The 12,430-nt window shown below is 36.7% G+C and overlaps 1 protein-coding gene across 1 annotated transcript in view; it reads right to left on the bottom strand.

The window, feature by feature from the left end:
- LOC104249497 (tRNA ligase 1-like) overlaps nt 1-12,430 on the bottom strand; it is a 45,966-nt gene that overhangs the window by 27,601 nt on the left and 5,935 nt on the right. The window contains exons 6-11 of the mRNA XM_070162405.1: nt 8,071-8,149; nt 7,537-7,660; nt 6,955-7,061; nt 4,665-4,793; nt 2,862-2,923; nt 2,593-2,757 (exon numbers count right to left, since the gene is read on the bottom strand). Of these exons, the coding sequence (XP_070018506.1) occupies nt 2,593-2,757; nt 2,862-2,923; nt 4,665-4,793; nt 6,955-7,061; nt 7,537-7,660; nt 8,071-8,149 (666 nt within the window). The remainder of the gene's footprint in view (nt 1-2,592; nt 2,758-2,861; nt 2,924-4,664; nt 4,794-6,954; nt 7,062-7,536; nt 7,661-8,070; nt 8,150-12,430) is intronic.

Raw genomic sequence — 12,430 nt, 5'->3', positions numbered from 1 at the left:
TTTGGGGTTAAGGCTTGCTTTCTCAAGGGGATTTCGTCTGGGACTTCATCCCTATGATCCTAAGGTAAGATTTTTGGAGTATTTTGAGTTGATTACTACTCCCAAACACTTATATTAACATGGATTGATCTTAAAAATCCTTAGATTTTCAAGAAATTCCTTCAAGAACTCAAAGAAGGGTTTTGCAAGATTTCTTCCAAAAGGTAAATCCTACACCTTAGACTCACATATATGGATATATTATGGAAATATGAGTATGAGTCAAGTATTACAACTTATTGTATGGTGGTTGGAAGCCATAAATTCCCTATTTAAATACATGAACATGGTAGGGATTTAGAGGTGTTTATTTGATGGAATTTTTGTTGGTTTGGGTGTGAATGGTTGATCACACATGTGATGTTAGGAGTATAAATTGTTAAAGAATAATAGTGTGATGAATTGTTGGTTAATGGTGATAGTTGGAGGAACCAATGCTATAGTTAAGAGGTGTAAATATTTATACCTACAAGATGTTTGATAATATGCCTAAATGGCATAATTTATGGGATCTAGTACTAATATTGGCCATATTGAGTGTTATATGGTAGATTGAAGTTACATAACTGTATGGGATCATTATAGTATCATTAAGGGGCGAATTTCAGATATGTATGGTTAAAACCCCGTCTTTTAGAAATCGAACTTCACCGAGGTTTGTGTGATTTTTGGCAGATTCGTCACACGATGAGGCCAATTAGAGAAGCAAGGGCATAGCGAGCTAGAGGTGAGTAATAGATGTAAATGCTATTCTGAGGGTTTGAAACCCCGTACTTTCACATCGTAACGCTATATTGAGGCGTGACACGCACTCCATGGCGAGTGCAGGTCGGATACTACTGGGGATTGTGACTTGGTCCACCCCGTGTGATGTTTATACTATACTAGTGATTGATACACATACTTCATTGATATTACTGGGCTTGATGCCATGTTTGGGGCCTTGTGCCGATTGGTAAAATCCTTCGAGGATTGATATTGCTGCTTAGCATGATTTGCATATCATTTAATTTCAGTCCAAGGTTTTAAATGCTGTTTTGCAAACTCAACCATAATTCTAAGTGTTGAAAACTTAAATGATATTTTTAAATGTATTCCGGGCTGGGAACTTCTGTTTTGTAAATGTCCAAGGGGCTTATTATATTATTTTCTGGACTGGTTATAAAGTGACTTGAAACAGTGGTAACAATGACACTGTGTGATATACTTGAAATAGTGGTAACAATGACACTGTGTGATATACTTGAAACAGTGGTAACAATGACACTGTGTGATATACTTGAAATAGTGGTAACAATGACACTGGATGATATACTTGAACAGTGGTAACAATGGCACTGTATGATATAAATTGGTCAGGTAACAATGGCTGACCGGTCAGGTAACAATGACTGACCAAGATATTGCGCTTGGGCTGTAGGAGCCCCTCCGGAGTCTGTACACACCCCCAGTGAGCGCCGTCGACGATAAATAAATAGGGATGGCTCGGGCTGCACGCCGCAGTGGGTACGGGAATGTACCATCATATGCATTGCATTGTATTCATGTATTTGTATCTATACTGTTGTTTAGCTGCTCAGTTCCATATGTTGCTGCATATTTGGATTTTAGCTTACTTTGTGTATTTACTGGTTTTTCTTATCTTCAGTCGTTATTTATTTTTATTACTCACTGGGTCGGAGTACTCACATTACTCCCTGCACCATGTGTGCAGATACAGGCAGAGCTGAGTTCGCTCCTGAGCGCTGATTCTTTCCAGGCCAGGCGGTGACTAGGAGTAACGAGGTAGTTGTTGACGTCCGCAGCCCCGTTTTCTCCCTTATCTTTGTTATTTATGATAATTTCAGACTTTGTAAAATATTAGTAAACTCGGTAGTAGCTCATGACTTGTGACACCCCGATTTCGGGCTGAGTTGGGATGATTTTCTTTGTTCTATCACGTTTATTTCACATTTAGGATTATATTGCCCATGATTTAGACTTATTCCTGCTAAGTAATTATAAAGAGATGTACTGTTTTGTTGATTGGCTGGCCTTGTCCTCACGAGAGGCGCCATCACGACCAGGTTGGGATTTTGGGTCGTGACAGATGTTTGGTTGCTGATTTGAGATAGGAAAATTTTTGGGATAGTCCAAAAACAGGGGAAACTCTGTCCGATTTTCTGTAAAATACTGATGAGGCTTACTTGGGGGCATTTGCTCCTAGGTGTCGGTCATGATCCTAAATTGGATCGTGACACTGCGTCTGCTTAAGAGAAAAGATACACAATCGTCATGGTGAAAGCAATTATTTTAAAATGTGGTTTTGTTGAACATGCTATAAAAAGAAAGTGATCTGATATGCTGATTACTAGGGAAGAACTAACATATACAAATACTAGCTAGCTAGGTCTAATTGTGAACACTGGTATTGCTATAATCTGATTGAGATAACATAGGTGTGAGAAGAGACTAATTTGGTTAGGTCAGTGATGACTATCATGATTTAAATAACCAACAATAAGATCAAGAGATTGATATTTAATTGGTTCTCTTCAGAGAAGTTCCCCAAACCTGCAATTTTCTGGTGGAAAAATCAGCAGGATGTGCTTGTAAGAACTTTGAGACAGCAGCTCGATCAGCATTTTTTGAATGTGAACCAGAATCTTCATCTCCAAACCAGTCCACATAATTCGGGCAGAAAGCCGTGCCAGCACTCTGAAGAAGTGCCTTTATTTGCTGCATACATAGAATAGACATAGAGTTAGGTACTATGGTTACAAGAAATTACTCTTAGCTGCTGAACTGGTACATTATGTGACCTCATAGAAGACATCCAGTACCTGCTTTTCTGATCTATTTGCAGCACAAATTTCACGTAGTGTAGGTCCCAGGTCCAAGCCCTCTGGAAAAAAAAGGAAAACATTTATGTACATGCAACAGCTACGACAAAGTCCCAGACAAGTTGAGGTCGTCTATATAAATCCTCAGTGACCATGTTCCCCACTTAAATTACTTATGTGCATAAATATAAAAATTAAAACCAAATGTCTAGCAACAATAACTACTATGCCGCAAACCCAAGTAAGTTCGGGTCGGCTATTGAATCCTAGTTGACTATGGCGCTCCATTTAGGCTCCTCATAGACCAATATTATACAAAATAAAAAAAAACTAGGAGTCCTCTATATTTTTTGACATCTCTGGCAGGAATACCACTAATTCCATCAACTTTCCCGTCAAAGGACCTACGTTCCAAATACCTAGCACAATTTTAAAAGAATTGATTCACATCAAGGACATGCAAAAGTAGAAAAAGATAAGAAGCACAGACAACCAAAGAAAATTGGAAGTGTAGACTTGTATGTAACTGCCTCACATCACATGAATTGTTCGAGAGAGGACATTACTATTTGCTTAGTACGACTTCATTCTGTTTAGTTCATCTGATGGCTGAGTCCTACTTGACCCACTTCAACATTGAATCTTCATGTTTTTGTTACTATGATTGATGAAATATATTCCAGAGATACTTGAATTTTTTTCTTCTTTTTTATTTGATAAGTTCAAGGTGCACTTGAATTTTTAAAGAAGAAACAGTTCAAAGTTGTTTCTATTTTCTAAATTTTTGCACTAAAATACAATATCAGTTTGAGAGTTCTATTCACATCCTTTATGGAGATAATACCTTGGAATACGCACCATTTCAACAATTTAATAAACTCCCACGAAAGTATTCATCAAATATCTTTTACTTTGATACTATTCAAGATGTACTTAGATTTTTTATATAATACTACAAGTACTACCACTTTTTGTACGAAAAATATCAGCCTAATTTTGCCCTCTCAAGCTCAATAAACCAAAAGCTATTTTGTTAGACAAGCAGCATAATATCTCATACCCTTTTGAAATTTGGAAAAAGGCCGAGTAAATTGAGGATTGTGGTTGTATCAAGTCTTACTTATGAGAAAAGTATCAATAGTCCTTCCTAACATTAATTTAGCTCCCCTTACATAACCACCAAAAGAAATGTAGACTAGTTTTTTGGTTGTCCCATGGAGCGAAACAAGTGTAGCACCACGTTTAATTACTCCCTTCGTCCTATTTATGTGATGCACTTTGACTGAGCACGGTGTTCAAGAAAGAAAGACAGACTTTTGAAAGTTATAGTCTAAAACAAACCATATATATTGTGTGGCTATAAATCATCTCACTAAGAATAAAATTGGAAGTTTAAAGTTAAATTTATTTCTAAAAAAATAAATGCATCACACTTTTTGGGACAAACTAAAAAGGAAAGTGCATCACATATATTGAGACAAAGGGAAGTAATATAGAGGATACACTGAATGGGCAGCCTCAAGCTCAGTTCATGCTTCTCACATTCAACTTGGGTGTATTACAGGAAGACTAAGACAACTAGGAGATGACGAATAGAAGATACACTTCCAAAACACGGTCACAAGGTGATGCGGGTCACTCATACTTGTTATTTAGGCTTCTCTAACCATTCAAATGAAAATTACACCACCTAACAAAACAATTTTCTCACTACTTCATTTAAGTATACAAATAAAACATCTAAAACCCCAATAAATATCGGTACAGAGTTTGGTGAGACCATATAGGAAATAATCAGCTTACCACCCTCTAATGGCGGAGGAGGAAAATCTTTCAGAACCCGTTCCATGTGCTCTGAGCTCTCACGCTTTACAATGCGAGCCACAAGGCCCTCCAAAATTTCACCTTGCACTTTTATATGGTCTTTTGATCCTGCACATCAAACCGAAGTATATGAAGGGAGAAAAAAGGCAACTTCAAAGACGAGCACAGACAACATAAACAAATAATGCAAGATGTAAGTGAACAGATTAGAAAGAAAACTAATACTAGATTTCCAAAAGTCAAATCGCAAATATACAGACAATCAGAATAGGCATTACAAGATTGCCACTTAACTTCCCAATAGGATGTAAATTTTAGCAGCATTGAAAATTTAAAAGCACGTGAAGCATTTTGCTTTTGGAGACCCAATCATGCTCTAATTAATATGCTCTTAGAAATCCATAAAAGAACCAGATAAATGAAAGTGCGTATTAAAATAAGTAAACAGAAAAGATGCTATGACACGTGGCAATTGTCTGTAGCAGGGAAATAATCTGACGACATATGTGAAGGGTAAGGATTGAAGAGAGATAAGGCCTTTGAAAAGCATAAGAGAGAGAAGAGAGCTAAAAGGCAATAGGAAAATCCAGGGTAAAACCTTAGACAAGTTGTAACAAAAGTGAAGGCATGAGGGATCGGAAAAAAGAAATGTATGAGCTAGCACGACATAGAGATAAGGTCACATTAGACCTTTTTTTCATTTCTTTTTTCCCCTTTTGATAAGGTGATAGTTGTACAATATTCATGCATACAAGTGGTATACAGAAGTAGAAAATCTAGACCAAATATGATTCTACAGAAATAGAGTCCAATCATCTAGATTATACCTTTCTCAGCCTTTTGGCTAAGATCAAGTGTCCAATCATCCAGACTAATTGAAAACCCCGCAGGTACTATGAAAGTTTACAAAAACAACAAAGAACTTCTAGTTTCTAGCGGAAATATTTCCGTACTTCTCCTTCTCTCCCTTCTAAAAGCCCAGTAAAGAACCAAACATTTGAAGGTGTTTGGCATGCTTCATTACATGCCAAAAGAGATCGAAAGTTATATCTCACAATCTGCACGTTACTTGGTATAGATAAGTAAATGATCCATTTTCCTCCAACCTCTTACACATATACCATCTGATATATGCTATTTTCTTTTGACTCATATTTCTCATATGTAAGAAGAAAGGTCTTCGTACAGGTTCTTCAAAATACACGGAAGCTTAAAAGTTTGAAGTACTCTACCACATAACTACACACCCAACATATAGACATATCAATAAGCGAATCCATGAATATAAAAATAGGTCACAAGGAAGCTAGCCAAGTATAGAAAATATGATGAGCTAACTGTGATACAATTAGATGAGGTAGGCTCAAAATCAAATGGAAACGCTATCTCAGTAGACTAAAATCTCTCGAGATTGATGCAACAAGAGTTCAACATAAATAAAGAACCCATATAGACGATAATGACTAGTTGGAGTTGAGCTAGTTATTCGCATAAGCGTGAGATTTTAGAACCTCTAATTTGTACAGAAGAAAGAAACCTGAATAGAGAAACTCAGGAAATTCATTTTGTCAAACCCAAGTGTTTTGAGATTAAGTTGTAGTTGATTGATAGACTTTGATGAATTCTGAAAATGTTCCATGGTTTTAGTTGTAATATTATGTTCTAAATTCACCTTATCAACCGCTTCTAGATTTCGGTCATTGGTCAACTTTTTTTTTTTTGAGAAGAAAAAGAAAAAATCTGCAGTATCTCTTTATTAGGTCAGTGACCCTGCTATTCACAACAGTGAGTTGCTTTGTAGATTATGGGACACCATGACAACAACATGGTATATGGAGGGGTTCGGGATATGTATGACACTGCATCTGACCAAACTCTTCCTCCATTAGATTACTTAAACCTCAAACGTTATGTCACTTCATTGCTTAAAAAACTTTTCCTTCTCCAGCAGTGCAACGACATACAATAAGTATAATTAAAACTTTTTATCCCAACAATCGCCTGACATATTTTAAAGTACCAATTCCACCTTTTCCCACTCCAGACTAATGTACCAAGCAGTTCTGCACCCAACTCTTAGTCAAACTACATCATCTCACGCAAAGAGCGCAGAACAGAATACTCGTAGAATGAACCTCCTACCAGAAAAAGTTAACCGCAAAAAACTGGAAGGAGAATGTGTCGAAACAGAGAAATGGTACAGAAGATGATCAATCAAATGAAATCAGCTGAACAATTTAAAGAATATTTTATACGATGTTAAACTTACCAGGTACAGAAATATCAGCAACTTCGTCAAGAGCCTGGCAAACGGTTGTTGCTGTTCCTTCCTCGCAGAGTGCATCAAACGCAGCAAAGAAGGAAGTCACCGATTTCCTTCATGTGGAAACAAGTGTATTTTTTCAGAAATAGATAGTTTTTCATACCTCCATTAAGACAGAAACAGACCCAAACTTAATCTTCTTTTTTTAAATGGAAATGAGACAATGTGAAACAACAGGCCAGTGAAATTGACATTGAGAGCTAATAAAAAGCATGAAGAGCCATCTGTATACAAGAGACAGAATCTTCCAATGATGGGATAAGAAACCATCTTCAATTAGTAAGAAAGCGATTCAAAATGGGTATTAGAGTCACCACATGACCTAGCTTTTCATGGCAGCCAACCAGAAACAAAGCTCCATTTCTACCAATTTGCTTTATTGTATGTCGTCATCAACAGAAAAACTAAGAAAATAATAGCATGTTCGAAGTAAAGGCCATAATGTCATAAACCCAACGGTTGCTTGTATCAACTGTGACATTAATAGTATTTAAATAAGAATGAAACCAGACATACTGAGACGCATACCTCGTTGAGAACAGCCATACATGATTGGTTGGTAGTCTCCATTCCCTGCAAAAAGCGATTACATCGGGAGTTGAATAGAACTTTGGTTTTCCATTTCCCAACTCCGTGACTGCAGTCACAACCGCTGTTCAAAGAAAGATTGGAAAGAGAGTCAGCAAAAGGGTGCCAGTCTAATAGATGTTGCAATAGTCAATTACAAGCACATAACGATAAACAACCTTGTTCAACAACGAAGTACATTTTGGAATATCAGAAAACGTGGTGCTCAGACCGTACATAAATCCACGTTCTCATTTAACCTCCAAAACTATGAAGGTTTCTACATAGCAAGCACCAACAGATTTTTAAGTTGTGATTCAGCACAACTAACAGATTTTCATCTCTTAAGACCAATATATAGTTGAGAGCCAATTTTCACCCAAAAATTAGTCAAAGCACTCATTTAGAAGACTGAAGACTATTTGAAACCAAGACATATGACCTCTTCCAAGGATATAATTTAATGGAGATGTTAGGCTTCCTTTTAAACCTTACCATAATCATCTCGTGGGCGTTGTCCGTGGTCCCCCAACACTGCTGTGACCAACTCCATTGATATGCACATGTGATTGCGCTGCAACATTAAAGGTTTAGTAATTCGAATTACAAACATTAAGTCAGAATAAGAGCTGCTTTACAATGTTTTTGCAGCTAAATTAACAAAATAGAGAGAAAACATGACATGAGAGAGCAAAATTAACACCAGGTGAGAAAGAGATAGAGCTCTGACAACTGGCATTCCATCCGAGTACTATTTTCAGAGTTATAGTTCCAAACAAAAGGTGATATCCCATCAATAGTGAAAGTATGTGACCTAATGAACCACACTCAACAGATGAAAGCACCAAGAAAAAGATTGCCACTGTAGCGAATTAAAATATAGAGAAAGAAACTATTCCCACATAACTCTAGCGCAAGATCTGTCCTAGGCAGCTGGTCATAGTGCAAGATCTCCTCAAGGCAATGCTCACACATAAGGTCTACCAAATCCCGTAAACGTTTTAAGTGTCTCATTTCAGACGCCTTTATCTATTTATTTTCAAATAACCAATACTTCCTAGAATTTCAAGTTCAGGAGCATTTTCAGTGATTTTACAGAGTAACGGTTAGGCAAAATCCTAGAAAAATCTAGACAGAGTTATAGGAATTAAAGTTTGTTCAGAAAATGTATTGAGTATCCAACTCCTAGTTGGCCTACGGAATCCTTGAGTAGAACTACCTAAGCGTCTACAAGTACCTGTAATGCTTTCAAACCCATAAGTTAAGCCATTATATACCAAATAGTTATGTGAGAATAACGTCTTCAGCTTTTTTTGGATAAGGTAAAGTTTTATTGATGGGAATTACTAAGGTAATACTGCAGAAAATTACAAAAGCTTGTATTTGTTTTACATCACAGACTCAGATAAGTTAACAAGTCCATCAGATCAGACAAATCTACTACAATGTTTCCTTACGACCAACAGTACAAGTCCTGGATACATCTGTAGTTGACTAAGGAAATATACATTCTTGTCTTTAAAGCTCCTCCTGTTCCTCTCCAACCAGACAGTCCAAGCAATGCATAAAGGAAGTCTGTCCAGGTCCTTTTTTCCCCTCTTGTCAGCATTCAGTGATCTGCAGTAGCTAAATAAAATCTTGAAGATTTTGAGGCGCTCCCTCATAATCCAAATAAGTTCGGAAACAAGGACCAAATCAGCCATGTGAAGTTTCAACATAGGAAGCTACCTCCTCACACAGAAAACATCTGCTACAGATCATGAAGCCCCTCTTTTGTAAATTTTAGGAGTTAAACAGGTCCAATATGAAACCAACCATCCAAAACAACCTACTTTGGTTGGAATCATAGGTTTCCATATCATCTTCCAAGGCCATTGAGCATCATAGTTCTCCCCTTGCTTTCTCAATGCACTGTTAAAGGATTTAACTGAATAAAACTGATGTACTTTCAAGGTTTTGCACCTCTCAAGTACAAGAAGAGAGAAAAACAAAAGCACCCCGCTAAAGTTTTTCACAAAACTAGCGAAATCGTTCTTCAAACTCACGTTAGAAGAATGTAAGATGGAAAGAAACCGCACCCACATGTTCCCCAATCCCGCAAGATTGCAAGACGCGTTGAATAAAGGAAGAATAATGAAATAAAGAGTAAATCACGTTTTTGAAGCAATAGCTTAGAAAAACTAATCACCAATCTTTATTTTCAGCATATTGAGCCCTTTAAATAGGCCTTACAATGAGTAAAAATTGATAAGGTTAAGGAAAATTAATCCTAATTAAACTAGAATAAGAATAAGGCTAAGAAAACCTGTCCTAACTAAAATTGGAAAAAGAATTCTAGTAAGAATGGGATACCAACTAACAATCCTAGTTTGACTAGAACTACAAATATAATCCTACTAAAACAAGAATTAAATTACTAGGAAATAAGAAATAACAAATCATAATCTTTAAGGAAAAGAAATCCTAATCTTGAATGGATTCTTCGCTTCTTGAATTTCTTGGATTTTTAGCATTCTTGATCTTGCATCATTCTTCCCTGGTTGAAAAAGACTCGTCCTCGAGTCTAATAGCTTCCATAGATGGCGCAAGATTTGCTATAATAAGAACGGAGACCCAAGGGGGGAAAATTGGGGACCCAATGCTCACCAGGTTTTAAGTTACATTTTGCTAGTTTATCATAAAGCTTCTTCACGTTGTAAGCAAACTTAGCATGTGGTCGAACTAAATCCCACTTTCTATATTTCAACTTTCTATCAAGTCTTCTCCATGTAATCTTTCTATATTGACTCTCAAACTTCAACTTACGATATGAAGTTATTGGTATAGACTTAACTAACTCCATGTCTAGCTTTGAGTTAAGCATGGAGATCAACGCTCTTCTTGGGAATGCATCAATTGCATCGCTCGTACACCAACAGACACTTTGATGATAGCCATATATATTTATGACGTTAAGACATTTTGTCTCTCCAATATATGGACTCAAAACTCTCCATTATCCACTCCTTTATAGGTAATTTTTCCTCTTGTTCTAGCATATTTCTATGGACTTTAGAATTAACGCAATATGTTGCCTTGTTTGGATTGATTGAGTCAACAATCAAGTCAATATTGTGTTGAGTATCTCTGAAAGGCGAAAAGCCAACAACACACATGGCTGGATAATCCAATGGATCGTCAAACTTTGGTGGTAATTCCTCAAGTTTCGGATCTAATGCATGTTCCTCGTCTCTTTGATATTGGTCTTCATCAGCTTCATCATCTTCAATCCCTTGATTATCTGAATAATTATCATATTGGGTATGGTGCTTTAGTACTCTTGTGCCTTGGTCAGCTTCAACCTCTTCATCTTGCTCAATATATCGTGCTCTATGCGGTTGAATTGGTGGATATTGAAGTGGTAGACGTGGTTGTAGCACTGGTATGTTATTTGGTGGTAGTAGTAGGCGTTGTGATAGATTTGGCGACTAATTTTGAAGCACCAAGCGTTCAGCTAATTTAGTCAGATTCTCCATTGATTCCTTCAAGTCATCTAGCTGCACTTTAATTTCTTCGCTGTCTCGTTCAAGGATTCTAGTTCTAAATTTATGAACTTGTAATTGAAGATCCATTGAAGAGAATCTTGAAAAGGATCCTGAACTTGGTATTTTCTTGTTTGGTGACACGATGAATAAGGTAGCAAATCAAGAATTCGGACCTGGAACCTTTTGGATCTGATACCAAATTGATGTACTTTCAAGGTTTTGCATCTCTCCAGTACAAGAAGAGAGAAAAACAAAAGCACCCCGCTAAAGCTTCCACAAAACTAGCGAAAGCGTTCTTCAAACTCACGTTAGAAGAATGTAAGATGGAAAGAACCTCACCCACACGTTCCCCAATCCCGCAAGATTGCAAGACGCATTGAATAAAGGAAGAATAATGAAATAAAGAGTAAATCACGTTTTTGAAGCAATAGCTTAGAAAAACTAATCACCAATCTTTATTTTCAGCATATTGAGCCCTTTTAAATAGGTTTTACAATGAGTAAAATTGATAAGGTTAAGGAAAACTAATCCTAATTAAACTAGAATAAGAATAAGGCTAAGAAAACCTATCCTAAAAAGGAATTTTAGTAAGAATGGGATACCAACTAACAATCCTAATTTGACTAGAACTACAAATATAATCCTACTAAAACAAGAATTAAATTACTAGGAAATAAGAAATAACAAATCATAATCTTTAAGGAAAAGAAATCCTAATCTTGAATGGATTCTTCGCTTCTTGAATTTCTTGGAGATCTTGCATCAAAAACCCATCTTGCAGGCTGTCCAAAGTTACAGTATCTTCCCTGTACAATCCAACATAACATACTGCATTTCCTGTAAAATTTCTGCAACTTATACCATTTCCCGATCATATAAACTCCTTCTAAAATGGAAGTTCCAGCCATCCTCCTTAAATCAGTCAGCAATAGTAACATCAGGCACCAGAACTAGTCTATAAAGGTTAGGGAAGTGTTAACAGAGAATCCCCCTTTTCAAGCCAAGAGTCTGTCCATAACTTAAATCTTTTTTTCTTTTCCCACTTCCAGTTTAATGGAATTTTTAAATTCTCCCAATAAATTTGCAATCTGTTTACAAATGACAAAACCACTGGGAGATTTCACAAGCTTAGGAGCCCAACATCCATTTCTACCATATTTAATATCAAACAGATCCTTCCACGCAACCTCCTTGTGATCATTTAGCCTCCCCTGCCATTTGCAAAGCAGACTTTTATTATGGAGTTTGAAATTTCTAACTCCCAGTCCTTCTCCTTCCATATCCCTCCTATGATATCCCATTTAATTAAATGCATTCCTTCTACAAAGCAA

This window comes from Nicotiana sylvestris, chromosome 11 (genome assembly GCF_000393655.2).
Source record: "Nicotiana sylvestris chromosome 11, ASM39365v2, whole genome shotgun sequence".
In the NCBI taxonomy this organism is placed as follows: Eukaryota; Viridiplantae; Streptophyta; class Magnoliopsida; order Solanales; family Solanaceae; genus Nicotiana; species Nicotiana sylvestris.
The sequence above is the reverse complement of the archived record's forward strand: the minus strand, read 5'-3'. Positions and strand labels throughout refer to the sequence as shown.